The sequence below is a fragment of the Rhodnius prolixus genome, unplaced genomic scaffold, assembly GCF_049639745.1.
Source record: "Rhodnius prolixus isolate KJV_2025 unplaced genomic scaffold, Rpr scaffold_5, whole genome shotgun sequence".
Lineage (NCBI taxonomy): Eukaryota > Metazoa > Arthropoda > Insecta > Hemiptera > Reduviidae > Rhodnius > Rhodnius prolixus.
This window is the reverse complement of record NW_027411624.1, coordinates 27,352,770-27,373,985: the sequence shown is the minus strand read 5'-3', so window position 1 is coordinate 27,373,985 and position 21,216 is coordinate 27,352,770. Positions and strand designations below refer to the sequence as shown.

At 31.7% G+C, this 21,216-nt stretch overlaps 1 protein-coding gene across 1 annotated transcript in view; it reads right to left on the bottom strand.

The window, feature by feature from the left end:
• The window catches only part of LOC141458691 (trypsin-1-like), a 31,923-nt gene extending 11,633 nt beyond the window's left edge, over positions 1 to 20,290 (bottom strand). The window contains exons 1-4 of the mRNA XM_074137011.1: positions 19,876 to 20,290; positions 13,665 to 13,770; positions 10,246 to 10,408; positions 6,590 to 6,798 (exon numbers count right to left, since the gene is read on the bottom strand). Of these exons, the coding sequence (XP_073993112.1) occupies positions 6,590 to 6,798; positions 10,246 to 10,408; positions 13,665 to 13,770; positions 19,876 to 20,001 (604 nt within the window). The 5' untranslated portion in view covers positions 20,002 to 20,290. The remainder of the gene's footprint in view (positions 1 to 6,589; positions 6,799 to 10,245; positions 10,409 to 13,664; positions 13,771 to 19,875) is intronic.
• Between the last annotated feature and the right edge of the window lie 926 nt (positions 20,291 to 21,216).

The window sequence follows — 21,216 nt, the reverse complement described above, 5'->3', positions numbered from 1 at the left end:
GTTTTCGTAGATGATAGTTAATATTAAGGCCAATGCTCGATTGTACATGTAGTGTCGATCTAATTTGAAAAATAAGAAGTAATAACCATTGGAAAAATAGCGAATTATCTTCTAAGTGGACTAGATTGCTGCTGTTTTCGTAGATGATAGTTAATATTAAGGCCAATGCTCGATTGTACATGTAGTGTCGATCTAATTTGAAGAATAAGAAGTATAAATCATTGGAAAAAGAGCGAATTGTCTTCTAATTTGACTAGATTGCTGCTGTTTTTGTATTTGATAGTTAATATTATGGGCAATGCTAGATTGTACATGTAGTGTCGATCTAATTTGAAAAATAAGAAGTAATAACCATTGGAAAAATAGCGAATTATCTTCTAAGTGGACTAGATTGCTGCTGTTTTCGTAGATGATAGTTAATATTAAGGCCAATGCTCGATTGTACATGTAGTGTCGATCTAATTTGAAGAATAAGAAGTATAAATCATTGGAAAAAGAGCGAATTGTCTTCTAAGTGGACTAGATTGCTGCTGTTTTCGTAGATGATAGTTAATATTAAGGCCAATGCTCGATTGTACATGTAGTGTCGATCTAATTTGAAAAATAAGAAGTATAAATCATTGGAAAAAGAGCGAATTGTCTTCTAATTTGACTAGATTGCTGCTGTTTTTGTATTTGATAGTTAATGTTATGGGCAATGCTAGATTGTTCATGTAGTGTCGATCTAATTTGAAAAATAAGAAGTAATAACCATTGGAAAAATAGCGAATTATCTTCTAAGTGGACTAGATTGCTGCTGTTTTCGTAGATGATAGTTAATATTAAGGCCAATGCTCGATTGTACATGTAGTGTCGATCTAATTTGAAGAATAAGAAGTATAAATCATTGGAAAAAGAGCGAATTGTCTTCTAAGTGGACTAGATTGCTGCTGTTTTCGTAGATGATAGTTAATATTAAGGCCAATGCTCGATTGTACATGTAGTGTCGATCTAATTTGAAAAATAAGAAGTATAAATCATTGGAAAAAGAGCGAATTGTCTTCTAATTTGACTAGATTGCTGCTGTTTTTGTATTTGATAGTTAATATTATGGGCAATGCTAGATTGTACATGTAGTGTCGATCTAATTTGAAAAATAAGAAGTAATAACCATTGGAAAAATAGCGAATTATCTTCTAAGTGGACTAGATTGCTGCTGTTTTCGTAGATGATAGTTAATATTAAGGCCAATGCTCGATTGTACATGTAGTGTCGATCTAATTTGAAGAATAAGAAGTATAAATCATTGGAAAAAGAGCGAATTGTCTTCTAAGTGGACTAGATTGCTGCTGTTTTCGTAGATGATAGTTAATATTAAGGCCAATGCTCGATTGTACATGTAGTGTCGATCTAATTTGAAAAATAAGAAGTAATAACCATTGGAAAAATAGCGAATTATCTTCTAAGTGGACTAGATTGCTGCTGTTTTCGTAGATGATAGTTAATATTAAGGCCAATGCTCGATTGTACATGTAGTGTCGATCTAATTTGAAGAATAAGAAGTATAAATCATTGGAAAAAGAGCGAATTGTCTTCTAATTTGACTAGATTGCTGCTGTTTTTGTATTTGATAGTTAATATTATGGGCAATGCTAGATTGTACATGTAGTGTCGATCTAATTTGAAAAATAAGAAGTAATAACCATTGGAAAAATAGCGAATTATCTTCTAAGTGGACTAGATTGCTGCTGTTTTCGTAGATGATAGTTAATATTAAGGCCAATGCTCGATTGTACATGTAGTGTCGATCTAATTTGAAGAATAAGAAGTATAAATCATTGGAAAAAGAGCGAATTGTCTTCTAAGTGGACTAGATTGCTGCTGTTTTTGTATTTGATAGTTAATGTTATGGGCAATGCTAGATTGTTCATGTAGTGTCGATCTAATTTGAAAAATAAGAAGTAATAACCATTGGAAAAATAGCGAATTATCTTCTAAGTGGACTAGATTGCTGCTGTTTTCGTAGATGATAGTTAATATTAAGGCCAATGCTCGATTGTACATGTAGTGTCGATCTAATTTGAAGAATAAGAAGTATAAATCATTGGAAAAAGAGCGAATTGTCTTCTAAGTGGACTAGATTGCTGCTGTTTTTGTATTTGATAGTTAATGTTATGGGCAATGCTAGATTGTTCATGTAGTGTCGATCTAATTTGCAAAATAAGAAGTAATAACCATTGGAAAAATAGCGAATTATCTTCTAAGTGGACTAGATTGCTGCTGTTTTCGTAGATGATAGTTAATATTAAGGCCAATGCTCGATTGTACATGTAGTGTCGATCTAATTTGAAGAATAAGAAGTATAAATCATTGGAAAAAGAGCGAATTGTCTTCTAAGTGGACTAGATTGCTGCTGTTTTTGTATTTGATAGTTAATATTATGGGCAATGCTAGATTGTACATGTAGTGTCGATCTAATTTGAAAAATAAGAAGTAATAACCATTGGAAAAATAGCGAATTATCTTCTAAGTGGACTAGATTGCTGCTGTTTTCTTAGATGATAGTTAATATTAAGGCCAATGCTCGATTGTACATGTAGTGTCGATCTAATTTGAAGAATAAGAAGTATAAATCATTGGAAAAAGAGCGAATTGTCTTCTAAGTGGACTAGATTGCTGCTGTTTTCGTAGATGATACTTAATATTAAGGCCAATGCTCGATTGTACATGTAGTCTCGATCTAATTTGAAAAATAAGAAGTAATAACCATTGGAAAAATAGCGAATTATCTTCTAATTTGACTAGATTGCTGCTGTTTTCGTAGATGATAGTTAATATTAAGGCCAATGCTCGATTGTACATGTAGTGTCGATCTAATTTGAAAAATAAGAAGTAATAACCATTGGAAAAATAGCGAATTGTCTTCTAATTTGACTAGATTGCTGCTGTTTTTGTATTTGATAGTTAATGTTATGGGCAATGCTAGATTGTACATGTAGTGTCGATCTAATTTGAAGAATAAGAAGTATAAATCATTGGAAAAAGAGCGAATTGTCTTCTAAGTGGACTAGATTGCTGCTGTTTTCGTAGATGATAGTTAATATTAAGGCCAATGCTCGATTGTACATGTAGTGTCGATCTAATTTGAAAAATAAGAAGTAATAACCATTGGAAAAATAGCGAATTATCTTCTAAGTGGACTAGATTGCTGCTGTTTTCGTAGATGATAGTTAATATTAAGGCCAATGCTCGATTGTACATGTAGTGTCGATCTAATTTGAAAAATAAGAAGTAATAACCATTGGAAAAATAGCGAATTATCTTCTAAGTGGACTAGATTGCTGCTGTTTTCGTAGATGATAGTTAATATTAAGGCCAATGCTCGATTGTACATGTAGTGTCGATCTAATTTGAAAAATAAGAAGTAATAACCATTGGAAAAATAGCGAATTGTCTTCTAATTTGACTAGATTGCTGCTGTTTTTGTATTTGATAGTTAATGTTATGGGCAATGCTAGATTGTACATGTAGTGTCGATCTAATTTGAAGAATAAGAAGTATAAATCATTGGAAAAAGAGCGAATTGTCTTCTAAGTGGACTAGATTGCTGCTGTTTTTGTATTTGATAGTTAATGTTATGGGCAATGCTAGATTGTTCATGTAGTGTCGATCTAATTTGAAAAATAAGAAGTAATAACCATTGGAAAAATAGCGAATTATCTTCTAAGTGGACTAGATTGCTGCTGTTTTCGTAGATGATAGTTAATATTAAGGCCAATGCTCGATTGTACATGTAGTGTCGATCTAATTTGAAGAATAAGAAGTATAAATCATTGGAAAAAGAGCGAATTGTCTTCTAAGTGGACTAGATTGCTGCTGTTTTTGTATTTGATAGTTAATATTATGGGCAATGCTAGATTGTACATGTAGTGTCGATCTAATTTGAAAAATAAGAAGTAATAACCATTGGAAAAATAGCGAATTATCTTCTAAGTGGACTAGATTGCTGCTGTTTTCGTAGATGATAGTTAATATTAAGGCCAATGCTCGATTGTACATGTAGTGTCGATCTAATTTGAAGAATAAGAAGTATAAATCATTGGAAAAAGAGCGAATTGTCTTCTAAGTGGACTAGATTGCTGCTGTTTTTGTATTTGATAGTTAATATTATGGGCAATGCTAGATTGTACATGTAGTGTCGATCTAATTTGAAAAATAAGAAGTAATAACCATTGGAAAAATAGCGAATTATCTTCTAAGTGGACTAGATTGCTGCTGTTTTCGTAGATGATAGTTAATATTAAGGCCAATGCTCGATTGTACATGTAGTGTCGATCTAATTTGAGGAATAAGAAGTATAAATCATTGGAAAAAGAGCGAATTGTCTTCTAAGTGGACTAGATTGCTGCTGTTTTCGTAGATGATAGTTAATATTAAGGCCAATGCTCGATTGTACATGTAGTGTCGATCTAATTTGAAGAATAAGAAGTATAAATCATTGGAAAAAGAGCGAATTGTCTTCTACTTTGACTAGATTGCTGCTGTTTTTGTATTTGATAGTTAATATTAAGGGCAACGCTAGATTGTACATGTAGTGTCGATCTAATTTGAAGAATAAGAAGTATAAATCATTGGAAAAAGAGCGAATTGTCTTCTACTTTGACTAGATTGCTGCTGTTTTTGTATTTGATAGTTAATATTAAGGGCAACGCTAGATTGTACATGTAGTGTCGATCTAATTTGAAGAATAAGAAGTATAAATCATTGGAAAAAGAGCGAATTGTCTTCTACTTTGACTAGATTGCTGCTGTTTTCGTAGATGATAGTTAATATTAAGGCCAATGCTCGATTGTACATGTAGTGTCGATCTAATTTGAAGAATAAGAAGTATAAATCATTGGAAAAAGAGCGAATTGTCTTCTACTTTGACTAGATTGCTGCTGTTTTTGTATTTGATAGTTAATATTAAGGGCAACGCTAGATTGTACATGTAGTGTCGATCTAATTTGAAGAATAAGAAGTATAAATCATTGGAAAAAGAGCGAATTGTCTTCTACTTTGACTAGATTGCTGCTGTTTTTGTATTTGATAGTTAATATTAAGGGCAACGCTAGATTGTACATGTAGTGTCGATCTAATTTGAAGAATAAGAAGTATAAATCATTGGAAAAAGAGCGAATTGTCTTCTACTTTGACTAGATTGCTGCTGCTTTTGTATTTGATAGTTAATATTAAGGGCAACGCTAGATTGTACATGTAGTGTCGATCTAATTTGAAGAATAAGAAGTATAAATCATTGGAAAAAGAGCGAATTGTCTTCTACTTTGACTAGATTGCTGCTGTTTTCGTAGATGATAGTTAATATTAAGGCCAATGCTCGATTGTACATGTAGTGTCGATCTAATTTGAAGAATAAGAAGTATAAATCATTGGAAAAAGAGCGAATTGTCTTCTACTTTGACTAGATTGCTGCTGTTTTTGTATTTGATAGTTAATATTAAGGGCAACGCTAGATTGTACATGTAGTGTCGATCTAATTTGAAGAATAAGAAGTATAAATCATTGGAAAAAGAGCGAATTGTCTTCTACTTTGACTAGATTGCTGCTGTTTTTGTATTTGATAGTTAATATTAAGGCCAATGCTCGATTGTACATGTAGTGTCGATCTAATTTGAAGAATAAGAAGTATAAATCATTGGAAAAAGAGCGAATTGTCTTCTAAGTGGACTAGATTGCTGCTGTTTTCGTAGATGATAGTTAATATTAAGGCCAATGCTCGATTGTACATGTAGTGTCGATCTAATTTGAAGAATAAGAAGTATAAATCATTGGAAAAAGAGCGAATTGTCTTCTACTTTGACTAGATTGCTGCTGTTTTTGTATTTGATAGTTAATATTAAGGGCAACGCTAGATTGTACATGTAGTGTCGATCTAATTTGAAGAATAAGAAGTATAAATCATTGGAAAAAGAGCGAATTGTCTTCTACTTTGACTAGATTGCTGCTGTTTTTGTATTTGATAGTTAATATTAAGGGCAACGCTAGATTGTACATGTAGTGTCGATCTAATTTGAAAAATAAGAAGTAAAAACCATTGGAAAAATAGCGAATTATCTTCTAAGTGGACTAGATTGCTGCTGTTTTCGTAGATGATAGTTAATATTAAGGCCAATGCTCGATTGTACATGTAGTGTCGATCTAATTTGAAGAATAAGAAGTATAAATCATTGGAAAAAGAGCGAATTGTCTTCTAATTTGACTAGATTGCTGCTGTTTTTGTATTTGATAGTTAATATTAAGGCCAATGCTCGATTTTACATCTAAGGTCGATTTAATTTGAAAAATAAGAAGTAATAACCGTTGGAAAAAAAAGCGAATTGTCTTCTAATTTGACTAGATAGCTGCTGTTTCTGTATTTGATAGTTAATATTAAGGCCAATGCTCGATTGTACATCTATGGTTGATCTGATTTTAATAATGAGAAGTAATCTCTGCATGTGAATAGCTGTTACAGATATTTTTCAGTGAAATGAAAATGTTATTAATTGCATCAATAATATTGAATTAACTTTACTCTTTATAGTAATTAATAAATATTGAGAATACTGACCAGCTTGTGGCAGGCACACTGGGCTGATGTTTTTGGAAAACTGTACTGGTTTCCTTAATTTTAGTAGAGCTATATCGTGATTATATGATTCCAAATCAAAATTTCGATGCCTGATGACGCTAGATACGGCACGCATCACGGCTGGTGCATCTGTCGTCACATATTGGTCGTGATCTCCAAGTATGACACGTATTTTGGATCTCTTGAGCCTGCAAGTTTTAGAGCATTACTGTTGGTTAATGTTAAATTTATCTATTCACATTATTAACACAGTATAATTTTGATCTTGTTGGCCAATTTTTATAGAAATGAAAAGGGACCCTATGTTCCTAAAGGATAATTAATGTTTTATTGCTTTGTTGGATTTTCATTCAATAGTCTATCTATTTAATTTGTTTATAACCTAGAGCATTAGAAATTAAAATATTTGGTTAAATTTAGCTCAAATAACCTTTTTTTTTTTTTTTTTTTTGCTCGACTTACTTTACTCCTAAATTGTCTGATAGCTACCAAATTTTCTTGAGCATAAGATTTAAGGCAATACTGCAAACAGCGGTAATCTCTTTTTAATAACCATCAATTTATTATCAACTCATACCTTAAGTCAAGATGTAAATTATCTTTCCTTTCTTTTTATAGTAAGAACATATTTTAGACCTAGACCAGAGAAGACAAAATGAAATTGTGTAATTTCTAATATTTGAATTTCTATCCAACACTATATTCGGAAGGGCAAAAGGTTACTAGTCGTACTCGTATTAACGAAGTAATCCCTTTTTACAAAGCTCTGAAAGATAATAAATCTGCACATGAAGCAAGAAAAGAATCTCAGATCGGTAAAAAAACCTCCTAATGTAAGAAACTATTAGTTAAACAGCACTCAATCTGTCTTTATGGTCTAAGAAAGCGATGAACAGAGAATTGAAGAATATAATTGGTTAGAGGTTAGCGAATGCATCTACACATTTATTCAAAGATTTCTTGGATGATTTATGGGTACTGCTGCAGATGGAGAGAACTAAAGAAATGCTTGTTAATGGGCCAGAGATTGTAGCATAAAATTATTACTGATATTGTTTGGGTTTTCTAAGCTGATGAGACGTCATAATAGCTTTTTTAGGCATGAGTGAATTACATTACCCGTAGATCAGAATATATGTTCTTCTTCAGTAAATTCTGAAAAGTCATTCATTTAAATTTATCATTCGAAGTTATGAATCCATTTCTCTTTCACCTGAATTTGAAAAATTTAGAAAAGAAGTGGCAATTCTTCAGACCAACTTTAATTCACTAGCAAGACAGATGAAATAGAGACTTGTCAATTAATAGATTCTCCAAATACAAATCTTTTTTGAATGAAATTGCTCAGAGTGACGCTTTTCTCTGCAAAATAACAAAACACATGCAAGAAGTCTCAAAAAAAGATGTACTAGAAGGCAGATTCTCGTGGAAAGTCAAAAGCTTTATTCTTTAGCGCCCGTTCTGTGCCAAATGAAAAATCAAAACCAGAAATATTATTGAAATAAAAAGACCAAGAAATTCGATAGATAGAAATTGGCGTAATTCTAGATACAAGACCCACCTGGAGACCAACATCTACAGTAAACTACAAAGATACTACACATGGATACAACAAATCCACTTATCATCAGAAATAGATCACTCAAAAACTCCAGAACTGCTGTACGATTAGTTTTTATTACCGCTAATAAGCCATTAAATTTTGTAATTCTTATTGAAATAAACGTTTTATTACTAAGGAATGTACATAGAATAATTTTATTTATAAATACGATATATATCACTGGCGACGAGACAATGATAGTTCGTGCCTATCGTAAACTAATAAAGGAGACTGCTACGCTATCGTAACGACATCAGTTTCCAAGTTTTTACTATTTATTTACAAATACATTAATTTTTTGTTTTTGTTTTTTGTATCCCTGGTGTTATTGACCTAGATGATATCCTCTCTGTCCACTTTCTGGTCAATTTAAAAAACAGATATGAGTAATAAACTGAAAAACACCATGATACGAATCGCAGAGAACGCATCTTGATTTAACAGAAATATATGGACGCAAAGTCCAGTCAGCATTTCACAAATTTAAATTCACATGACTAAACTAACAGAAATCTTCCTTCATACACGACTATTAACATCACAATAGCCCCTACATAGCAGTCGAACACCATCGAGAAGAATGAATAATCTTTGAAGAAAAGTTGTTTACAAGCTGGAAGTCTGTAAACTGTGAATCAATTAAATAAACTAACCTGTCTTTTCTCATAAAAATAATATTAAAGAGGAACAAATTAGGAAAAAATAATTGCTGGATATGTTACTCGACGTTTAGTTAATTATATAATTATCTGGTTTAAAAAGTATTTTTCAGTCGTCATTGGCATACTTTCTTTTTCTGTCTTAGAGATCTTTTCGCCTTCTTTAATAGAAAATAAAAGTTATAGAAGACTTTCTGTTTCGTCCATAAACGGAGAATTATGTACTATCATTTAATTTATCGTTACGCCATTTCTGGTTTTAATTAATTATAGCTACACTTTAGAAAGTTGTAATCATGATTTGGCTGCAAATTTTATTTCCAAATGAACGTTAAAATCTCGATAAATGTCCTTTTTTTCTTATGAAGAAGAAACATCGCTTCGTTCTAAATTTAATGTATTGAGTTTTCATCCCTAATGTATGTTTTGAGAACTCCTAAATGTATAGAAAGCTCAAACTTATTTTGAGAACTTACATGAGAACCGATGAGACCTTCCCATAAATATGCCTCAACTGATACTATTCATTGTTCTATCATTTTCAATGAATTCCTTATCCACATTATATTAATTGAATTAATTATGCGCACAGATTAACAGAAAATTTTATATTTTATTTATTTACTTATAGAAAAGTCAAGAAGAGCCTAAAATATTCACCACAGAACTTTCATTCAATGTTTATTGTGTAACATCACGTAAAGGGCATCTCTAATAACGAACCGCTAATAAACTTAAGCAGTTTTCAAGAACAGTGTACTGCAACCTTCTTCATCCCTTGTGTCCTAAAGCTATCAACACCTAGTACTTCCTTCAAGTACCGTCATTTGAACATTTCACTTAAATGAAGCCAGTGTTTGAAGTATCCAATAAAAACAGAGCAGCCACTGTGTTTTTTCACTTTTAACCGTAGCACATCTCCTCTACGTATATTACTGCATTAAGAAATTTAATACTCTGAATACTAAAATAATATTAAATATTAATACAATGAACGGATCATGTTATTCACCTATTCCACTATTTCTTCCATTGTCATCTTTTAATTTTTGGAAAAATAATGGCAATATTTAACTGGAAAGCAGGGCACTAATAGTTTACATTCAATCCAGAGCACGCTAGAGCTCGGAGTGATCAGATCTGGAATCCGGATTGTAAGGTGGCCTATGATCTTATTTATATAGAAGAACAGGAAGGCTAATTGAAGAAGATAATTAAAAAAAACTTATTTATTAAAGTGAGAGAGTTATTGTTCTGACATATTTCCCTGTTCTTTAATCCACCGATATTTATCTACAAAATATATTTATTTATTAAGATCCCAAGGGGTAAATGTGTATCTTAAAATATATTTACTTAAACTGTAATTATACCTTCTAACACAATGTGCTGCCGTTAATACATAATCTCCATTTAATAGACTGGCACCACAATGAAATTGTCCGTCGTAAACAAGTCTGGCCACCCACGGGTATCTATTCACCCCGGTCGGCCTTCCACCCACTATTCTAATCTCTTGGTTTACAATGCCACACTCTATAACAAAAAGTACAAATTTATAAAGCTTGTAATGAATTTATTATTTAGTTGATTATTGGTTAAATCAATAAAAATATCGTCTATATCATAACCTTAAATGTAGCAAATAAATTTAAATAATTTTAAAAATGACCACATTTTTTTTGATACGGGAATAAATCGTTTAATCGGATTGAAGTTTTTCTAGTTTTTTTTTCCAGAATTTTCTTGGAATTGACTCCCGTTTTCCTTGTCTCTGCTGAACCTTTTTTCACATATCTAACCTCACAGTTTCTATTTCCCTGATTTCTCTTGAAAAAAAAACACATTTAGGGATTTAAAGAAATGTGAGACATTTTCTCCAAGTTAACTGCCTTTTCAGTCATCATTGTTGATGGCTTTTTTGGAAATTCTTTTCCAGTGAGTGTTTGCTGTGCGGTCAAATTCATTTAGTGACAAGTTTTAGAAATCCATTGTAGGCACATCCATCAAAAACTTGATATCCACCTAATTCAGGCTAATCATGTACATTGCTCTTGAAGTTTATTTTTTATTATTTTTGGATGCTCTTAGTTTGCAGCTTCTATTATAGTTATTTTATTCACTTTCTTTCTTTCCCTCTCTTAAAAGATTAAAATTTCAATGTTGCAGAAAAGTCGACAATAAAATTATAATCATAGCACCCAGAGCAAGTTGGACCAACCTTTCTTAATTGATTTTTAGTTTACCATAAATACAAATTAAAGATTAAAGCAACAGTAAATATGGAAAGTAATAAGTTGTTAAATTCACTTTCTTTGTTAATTTTTGTTCAAGATTTATCTATTTTTGTTAGTATATTTTTTATCTTAGTTCATAGAGGAGATTTTTTGTTCGTTCTTTCCTTTCTTTTTCTTATTTAGTTCAGTTTTTCAACTGCACATAATCCAATTACAGGGATTTTGTTCTTTTTAATTATCAATTTTGCATTATTTATTTAAACGACTCCACCGACGGTCTATGACCATGGTGATTGTCTAGAGTATTTGTAAATGTGTTAAATTTGTAATATTTAAGGTATTATGTATAATTGAATAAAGACTATTACTACTACTAGTTTACCATAAGATAATAAATAATAAGACGAAGAGGCAAAATTTTTGGTCTCTTAAAAGTAAATAGTTTTGACTATTAACATAAAAATTAATTATTATTTAAATGGAATTACTAGTTAACTTCATCAATTTTGAACTTTAATATTTTTTCAAGTTTCCACTCGTTACATTTATCAAATATTATGAGGTTAAAAAATGGTACTCAATTCTCATTTCAAATTTCTATTTTATTTCATCTAGCACTTGTGAAAAAAGAAGTATTGCTTCGTTTAATAATTAATGAATAACAATTTACAGTTAAATTAAATTTATAATTCTGTTAAGAAAGAATTCACAAGTATGGCTGATAATGTTTTAACTTATTTTCATTAACTAGTTATACTCGTAATTTCCACAAAAGAATAATACTAGGGAAATAAAATGTTAAATAAAAACAAAGGTTACAATGTAAATTGATTTGAAAATTTATGTTAACTAGAAAATTAGAAGAGAATTAAAAAACAAATTCTCCTCTCCTAGCTATTTAATTAAAAAGTTAATAAATTAGATTTAAATAGAAATTAAAGTGATGTTCTCTCTTTATATCTTGTCATAGTTAACTAAGTTCTCCGTAAATATCTCTATAATTTTTTGAAATTAGAAGTGGATGAATAAACTAACAATGTCTAAAGTTTTCAACGAGATATCTACATCCAGGAAGAAAGAGTGAAATAATTCTTCTGGCTAGACACTGTTTCTATTTTCCAATAGAGCACAGAAGAGATTGGGAATACATTTTCCTGAGAGACGCAGGTTAGTTAATTCGACTGGTTTCTTATTTCGTTTAACGATTTTAGCTCAGATGAATTGTTGCAGTTCAAAGTTAGTAGTTAGAAAATTAAAGAGTTGCAACTTCTTCACTTTAAAATGCCCCCAGTTCTTGACTTCTCTTTTTCTTTTTTAGAAACTATACATTACGTTTTAGACAGTGGCACTTTCCTTTTAAGAAATCTGGATCGAACTACTCGATGATTAAGAGTATATTAAATTCTCGAAGATGTATTTGGCTACCTTTGGATAATAATTATTTTGTGGAAAGGAAATGTGTAAACAAGGCCACATGATTGGATTGCTATAAAAGCAGTTCAATATATCATATGAATGCCCTCCAGTCAAGAGAGAGAGAACGAAAAATCATTATTTGAGTGATGGAATAACCTTAGACAGTCGGGCTTTAATGGAGAAGTAATATCCAATATATAAACTTTGCAGTAGGAGTTCCCCGGACGATTTACAGGGTCACGAGTAAAAGTAGAGAAGTAATGCATGTGGTTGTAGAAGTCCCATCACAAACATTAATATGTTCCAAGCTCTGTTGCTTCCTGATGTACCAGATATCTGGACCTCAAGTATCTCTCATTGATACCGTTATTAAAGTTGTCAGTTTACCTTTGACATTTTAATATCTGTGTCGTCGTACCTTTTCCTTCCTTTAATGGAAGTAGTTAGTTCTACAGTTATGCAGTCAGTGCTCGCCATGGCCACAGAAAAGAAGCAGGTTTTGCTTGAAATTAACACGTTTACATGTTTAATGTATTTTATTGTTATGCAGTGTTTTATTTTTAAATAATAAATTGGGTTCTTGGTATTCTCAGGATTCCCTTTCAAAGTAATACAGGATTCTAATGATAGCTAAGCGTATTTATAAACCTCAACGAGCTTAAAAAAAGGTGACAAACCAAAATGATGCAAGTAAACTAATTTAAGAAAAGATGTTTCTTATTAGAGTCTCTCTCTATTAGCAAGAGGAATTCAAAAGTAGCATTGATGTCTTAAGTTTGGAAACTTCAAAAACTAAGTAAACTGTTCAATAAATCCTAATTTACTTAAGAAATGTACTTTCCATTTTCTCAGACAAGCTTTTCTCGCACAATTAACGCTCTTAGGTGAAAAGCAAACATATTTAGTATAAATTTTTTCATCTTAACACATTAAATTTCATAACATTAAATAGATAAAATTTCAAATCAAGATTAGGAAGCAAAACATTTTTGCCTGGTGGCACATAGTACTAAAACTATGAATTAACTACTTTATACTAGATTGTGGTTTAAAAAAATAAGCATGCAGGATGAAAAGCAGATGTAAGACAGGAGTTTGTAGGAAAGGATGAGGGTAGGGATCAAATTATTAAGACTGACTACAAGAACAATTTGTGGGAGTGTCCTTCTCTTCAACATCCGCTGTGCCAAAAAATATGTCATCAAAGAGTAGTCTTCCTGTGCCGTTTGTGTCGGTCAGTAGGTCCTGAAAGCAAACAAAAATTGTTTTTATTTCATTAGTAATCATCTAAAATGTGGAAGGTGATTGGTTCTATTTTTGAACAGTATTGTGCTGTTTCAACTAAATTTGTCTAACCAATTCTATCCCATTATTCATTGTCTAGGAAATAATAATCACTTTCTTTCTCCTACACAGAAATTAGTTTTATTTCACGTTTATGACATTGATTTGGACAACAATTTTCTGAATCTCAAAGATCTCAGAATATTCTTACATAACAGAAATAGCGAAATTCAATTACCAAAAAGTTCACAACTTTCTTTCTTTCTTTCTACTCTACGTTCTCACGCAAAACTTTGGATTCTACTACAACTCGCGAAGCCGCTGATGGTCCTTTTCCGAGACTAATGCAGCGTGATATCCAGTGTGAGTGTTATCGTTGGGTAGTTTCTTCCCTCAAGAAAACCACTTCAGCAGATTTACTGGTTCTATGTTATTATTAAACCACTGATGAATCTAAAGATATTTAAGTATACAGGGTGTCCCAAGCTATATGGATAACGACTTTTTCTCGGAAACTAAGATAGCTAGAAAAAAAAAATAAAAAATACGTGTTCCCTTAGTTTTTTGTTAGGAATCCAAATTTACTTTGTAAATTTTTTTCGGTGCTTCCAGAAGCGAGATACAGGCACCAACTTCATTTTTTCAAATGGGGAGGTGCAGTTTTTATTTCAGAAATAGATTCCTTTATTTTTTTTTAAGAAAAATTTACTTGAACGGTTTCTTTCTGTGAGCGATATTTTACAAGTTATGAATGAAAACATGATTCTTACAAGAAATGTCAAAATGATATTATAACGGTTTTTTGATTGAATAAGAAGAAAAGTACTATTTTATTATAAATTTTACTCCTCATTAATATTACAGATCATGCTCGAAATGGCCTCCACCACTAGAGATGCATATACATGCTCTTTCCTGCCAATTGTCCCTTACTGCCAAAGGAATAAATTCGGCTTTAACCGAGTGACAGGCATCTATTATTCTTTGCTTTTGTTCATCTAAAGATGCCAACCCGGCTTGATTCTGATGCACCTAGATTTAGAAATGCTTTTAGATGAGCAGAAATAAGGAAAGAAAGAAAAAAGTTATGAATAATCTCCTTGTTTTTCAGGTATCTCCAAAGGAAATAGTCCATAAGTGTCAAATCCGGTGAACGAGGTGGTCACTGAATTCCCCCGTGTCGATATAACACCATCAGGCATTTAAAGAGATATCTCGATAGGCAATTTGATGGGCGTGCTATATCGACACGGGGGACGATTCAGTAGTATTAATGAGGAGTAAAATTTAAAATAAAATAGTACTTTTCTTCTTATTCAATCAAAAAACCGTTATAATATCATTTTGACATTTCTTGTAAGAATCATGTTTTCATTCATAACTTGTAAAATATTGCTCACAGAAAAAAACCGTTCAAGTAAATTTGTCTTTAAAAAAATGGAGGAATCTATTTCTGAAATAAAAACCGCACCTCCCTATTTGAAAAAATGAAGTTGATGTCTGTACCTCGCTTTTGGAAGCACCGAAAAAAATTTACAAAGTAAATTTGTATTTCTATCAAAAAACTAAGGGGACACGTAATTTTTAGTTTTTTTTTCTAGCTATCTTAGTTTCCGAGAAAAAGTCGTTATCCATATAGCTTGGGACACCCTGTATATTTATTTTACTGCGTACCAAGCTATAGAAGGGCATTAATCCATGGACAGCCTTATACTAACCAAATTAAAAGATTGGTTGGCAAAACCTAATACAATCCTAACCAAAATGTTCAATAAAGTAGAAAAACTCAACTGCCAAGACATTCTTGTCTACAAACACTGCCAGATAAATTACACAATCACATTAACCATATTATGAAACCGTAATTTTTCTTTTCTTTTGTTTTTATTTCCTCGGAAGTTCCTGGAACATTTCAAATTATTTTTTGGGTTCTCAAAGTAATTACAAATCGATTGTCGTTTTCAAATGAGGAAAGAAGTGAGTGCAGGCACTAGTTGTCAGTAACATAGATCCCATCTCAGTCAGTAAGTTATTCGATGTTCCCCTATATGTAGATAAACTTTCAGGTTTATTTTTAAGGAAATTTATAAATCCTGTAAAAGAAAAATGTTTCTTACTTAATGTTTTCGACCTTTAATATAGTAAAGGTTTAGGAAGAAGCTGCCTCGAAACATTACGATCAATAAATAACTTGTCATAGATGTTATTATACATTCTATTCATGTTGGTCTCTGGAACCAACTTTGAATGAACCACGACCTTAACAGTGTCTACTAGACATTTTGTGTAACTAATATCCACCTAGATACACAATATACATTTCATATTGTACATTATTTTATGTCCAAGAGGTCAGCTAGTGATTTAGTTGAGTGATTGGAAATGTATAGGCAACAGGATGTCAGTTTACATTTGTACTGAGTGAAACAATATTTCTGTTTCAATTTAGCCAATGAGACTAGATGTATATATCTTCAGAAATGATTGATATGTCTAGACTAGGTAAATTTCAATTCTTTTTCTTATAAAAGCCAACATTACATTGCTGATGGACTTTCCATTAGAGTTAATGTGCAGCCTAAATTTAATTTGTCTTTAATAAAAGATATAAAGCACTCTACTTATTTTTAATTTTGTCATTTAATTTTTTGAATTTATTCATTTTCTTTATAATTAGAAATTTAATATGAAACTCAAACCACCAGCAGCGGTAGTTATTGGCACAACTTCTTCTTTCTTATCTCAGAACGTCACATATACATATTTCTTATTTCATGTACGTTATGGATGTCTACTTTCTACGAACAATTATTTACAGCTATGAGGGCCCAAAAGCTCTTTGGATTAGCGTAGGACTTTGACGTTCATCTCTGATCAATATCAGTCGGTTCCTTAGATTGATTTTTATAATAGACTTCTAGTTTTCACTGCTCTTAAAACACATCATTATGTTATTACTTTCTCTTACTAAATCTCAAGAAACTAACTCATTTTCTCTGAACTCCGAATCGCACTTAATTACATCATATAGTTCGTAATAAAACCGTACATTTTACGCTAGAGGAAAGTCAACTCCTCTCCCATTCTCGATTTGCCAAAGAGGCTGAAACTGTATTAATGTTAGCTATGTTAGTGAAAATACTCCACAAGAAAAATAAGGAATTTGTGGCACTGAAATTTAATAAATTTCTTAGTAAATTTTCAACTAATTACATTTTTTAGAAGTAGAAGAGTTCTTGGGACAGAACTGGAAAGTAAAGGAGAATAAGAAGTAAAAAAATTCAGAATCTCACTATTAAATTTTTTGTGACAACAGTCTAAGTCCATTTGTAAGCAGCCAAGTATCTTTAAGATTGTATGGGACGAGCGTACAGAATTGTTATTATTAAGTATCCGGTCAAAATAAAAAAATCTAACTAAAGAAATATTTAAGCAAAATAAAGCTATAGGCTCACCGTACACCAACACAAAATTGGTTTAGTTATTGTTAATGTTGTAGATTGATGGATTAAATATATTGTGATTTAATGGTCTCTTTATAATGGAAGATGTAAGATGGTATTCAAAGTTGGTTCCAGAGACCAACCTGAATAGAATCTACAATAACATCTATGACAAGTTATTGATCGTAATGTTTCGAGGCAGCTTTTTCCTAAACCTTTATATTAAAGGTCGAAAACATTGAATAAGAAACATTTTACTTTTACAGAAATTAATATATTGGATTTATAAATTTCCTTTAAAAAATAAACCTGAAAGTTCATCTACATATAGGTGAATAAACTTTTGTGCTTAGATTGCAGAGGTCCCAGGTACGAGACAATTTATTCGTATTTACTTCTCACTGTACTGTACTGCAAGAACATTGTTCGGAGACCCGCAGTGCCATTGAACTTGAATGTTATCGCTATGCTTAAAAAGTTCATGGTACGGTGGAAACTTTTTGAATAAAACATTACAGTGCTTTAAACTTATTAAGTTCTTCATATATAGTGAACTCAAATTTAAATGTTTAAGCTTTTTTATAAAAGCTAATTGAATATACGATTTAAAGCAAACCTTGTGTCTGTTTTCAAAATTGAGAATATTTTAAGTCTGTAATTCCTATGATTTCCGTATTCAGATACAACATTGCGACTTCAATTCACTTACTTGTCCTTTCTTCCTCATACACTAAATCTAATCTAATGCTTCTCTAGGTAAGAAACTGCATTTAGAGCATAATTGGGACCGCAAGATTAATTTAAAATTCTCTGCGTCAATCAACAGCCAATATAATAAACAAAACTGTTTTCGCTCCTTTTCAAATTTCGCCCAAACTTGTGGATGTGCTTCCTCAAAAGGCAAAGACCTAAGACGGAGATTAATCTTCCTCCTGAGCACTTAGATTCTACAATTTGCATTCTGCCAAGTAGATTTCTTGAAGCGACTCAATCCCGGGAATACTCTTCTAGGAACAATATCCTACTTAAACTATCCTACTTATCCTACTAGCTTCTTAAATGGTTAACGGGACTGAGGATATCTCTGTGCCTGTGTATGAGTAAGAACGCTTAATAATTTTTGTTTTTCTGTACTCGCGCAGTTTTAAAACGTGAACTTTCTGCTCAAACTTGACCCGATCACAATGTTTTCTCTTTTAGCATTAAAGAAATACAAAAACAAGAAGTGGACAGACTATTTCATAAGTAAAGTTAATTTAAAGTTTTTTTGTATCAAAATATTTAAAAATAAAATTTTTGTAATGAAAGTTCATATATTATCATATGAATAATATCGTGCCATTTATGGCAACCAGAAGGAGATGTAACCTTGACAGTGAAAGTGAAATGTAAGAGAGAGCTTGCTAGAGGAGATTGAACCTTCCACTTCATTCAGTTTTTAGGCCAATAAAAAGATTCAACAAAAAAATAGAAATTAATTTTTATAAAAATTAATAGTACAGTAAATTTGTTAAGATTTGAAGAGGATATTTAAGTTATTATAAAAGATTGAAAAAAACTAATTTATTTATTATTGATACTTGGGAACTAGGAGATATTTGATTACGGTTTGTGATCCGGCGACTTGAAATTAGTCCTTAAGCAAACGTGGCGAGAGACCCAAAATTGACTGGACAAACAATTAGTTAAAAATTAAAGTATCTAATGAGAATGCATATTCGTTCTGGTTTGTTCAAAATTTCTTTCAGTTATAAAATTGTAATAAGTATTTGTTTGATCGCCACTTTTCAAGTTTTCGTTTTTTTTTTATGATTGCATTTTTTCTTGTTAAAACTGAAATTAGTTCATTTGGTTTCCTAAAAATTCGACCAAATTCTTGAAAAACATTCTTTTAATCATTAGTATTAGAATTTTTTAGTGTTGCAGTAAGTTGAATACTTAAAAGATTGAAAATAAACTTTCTTGTTACTCGAGGCTGATGGCATATCGCTTCAACTTTAATGTAATACCATCCTCTTAGAATGTTCATCGACCAGTATTCGGTGGATTGTTTTTGCTCGCGAGTCACGAACAATGTCGCCTTTTATGTTTATTGGCCATAAAATTCTTATTTTACAGTTTTTTGAAAAAGTTTATGCAATAATAATGTAATATAAACGACCTTATTAGCGCGATTCTAAAGGTTATTATTTCTTTTTTACTATCTGAAACAATGTAGGTACATTAGAGCAGTGTTTATTAAGATTTGAAGTCACTTTCTACCGCTTATTTATGATACACCCACGTACATAACGTAACGTAATTAAATTTTTTTTTCAAAATTATAATTATTAATTTGAAGGATCAAATCGAGTTGGAGGCGTTATCTCATCAATGAAATGCTGTTATGTAATGGTTTTATATGTGCGAATGGTTAGCGTGCGAAATTTAATGTGTTCTTCATATTCGACACTTTGCAATTATGTCGAAGATTTCAAGACTAGTTTTTATTTTGTTTCCAGATTTTTGTTTACGAAATGGGTCAATAAGTTTGTGTCATATAGACGGAGTAAGTTGCGAGAACAGAAGTTGAGCTGGTTAATATAAAAACTACTAAAAACTTAGAGATAAAAACAGAGCTGACCTGAATGGATTGTTCGAGGTGTGCGTTAACTGACTGTTGTGGTGTTATGGAAGCTTCAGCTGGTCTAATAGAAGAGATGATAACGGCGGCTGCACTAATGGTGAACAGTGTAAGAGCCGCGGCCATGACTACTCTAAAAACATTTCTCTCGCCGACTACAGCAACAACAACAATAACGGGCTACAAACTACGGCAAACACGAACTACGGCACACCGAACAACATTCAGAATACTCTCTCTTCATATTCTTACCACTCCTCATGACCGCCCCACTTCACTCTCTCTTTCTTCGGTCTCTGTCCTCTGAAGATCTGGTTCTTTCCACCTAGGTGCGCGTGACGTCCTTCTCTATACCACGCCCCTCCTCTTGGAATAGCCTGCCTTCTTCTTAGTGCTCAAAGAAAGTAACAGTTAAAATCCATCGTCTTCAAATGCACAACAATACAACCTACTCTACTTCCGTTTATGCGGTCTTTTACATGGTAATTGATTCATTTTAAAACAGTTTGTTAAAATAGAAAATCTCTAGAAATAGATGTGTAAAGTCAGTTTCTCAATTTTCAAGGAAAAAATAGAATGTTTAAACCACTCATCGGCATCAGGGCGACCACAAAACGTACATTTTTCGTGATAACACTGCTCTTTCCTCTTTCAACATCTTTCCTTACAAGAAGTAAGAGAAAGAAATAAAAAAACAATATATCTTGATCTGCCTTCGTAAACAATATCTCTTGATCTGCTTTCGTAAACAGAATTAGCTAAAATTTGCCCGTCAGAGATGATAATGTATAAATCATTATGTAACAGTCCGAAAAATACTTACCAATGTAATCATAATTGTTGGCTGTTTAATAAACGATTTACTTTACTAGTATTTAGGTTTTATACAAGTATAATTTGATAACAATGCCCAGAATTATTAAATTATCACATTATCTATCGTAATTACCGATAAAAATCAATTAATATTATTTTAATGGAGCTCTTAATTGTATTTGATGTGTCAGGACACTCAAAAATAAACGAATCAATCAATAATTTAGACTAAATCATTAAAATCAAGGGCCACCCTAGGCAGCTGACCCCTCCAAAAGGTAGAGTCTTATTTGTTTAGCAATTTCAGAAATCTACGCTAACCATATCTTAAAAGCTTTAAGGCAAACACCCATAGATTACGAAGGTAATCACAATGTGCATCCTGTTCACTTCTCTGGCCATACATATTGACTAAAAAGAGGAATTTCATAAAGAATAATTTTGAAAAGCTTGCGAGTCTGGTTAAACCCAAAGTTATACTCTTAACAAGAACGGAGTCTGAAAACCAGATCTGCTTTACGGATG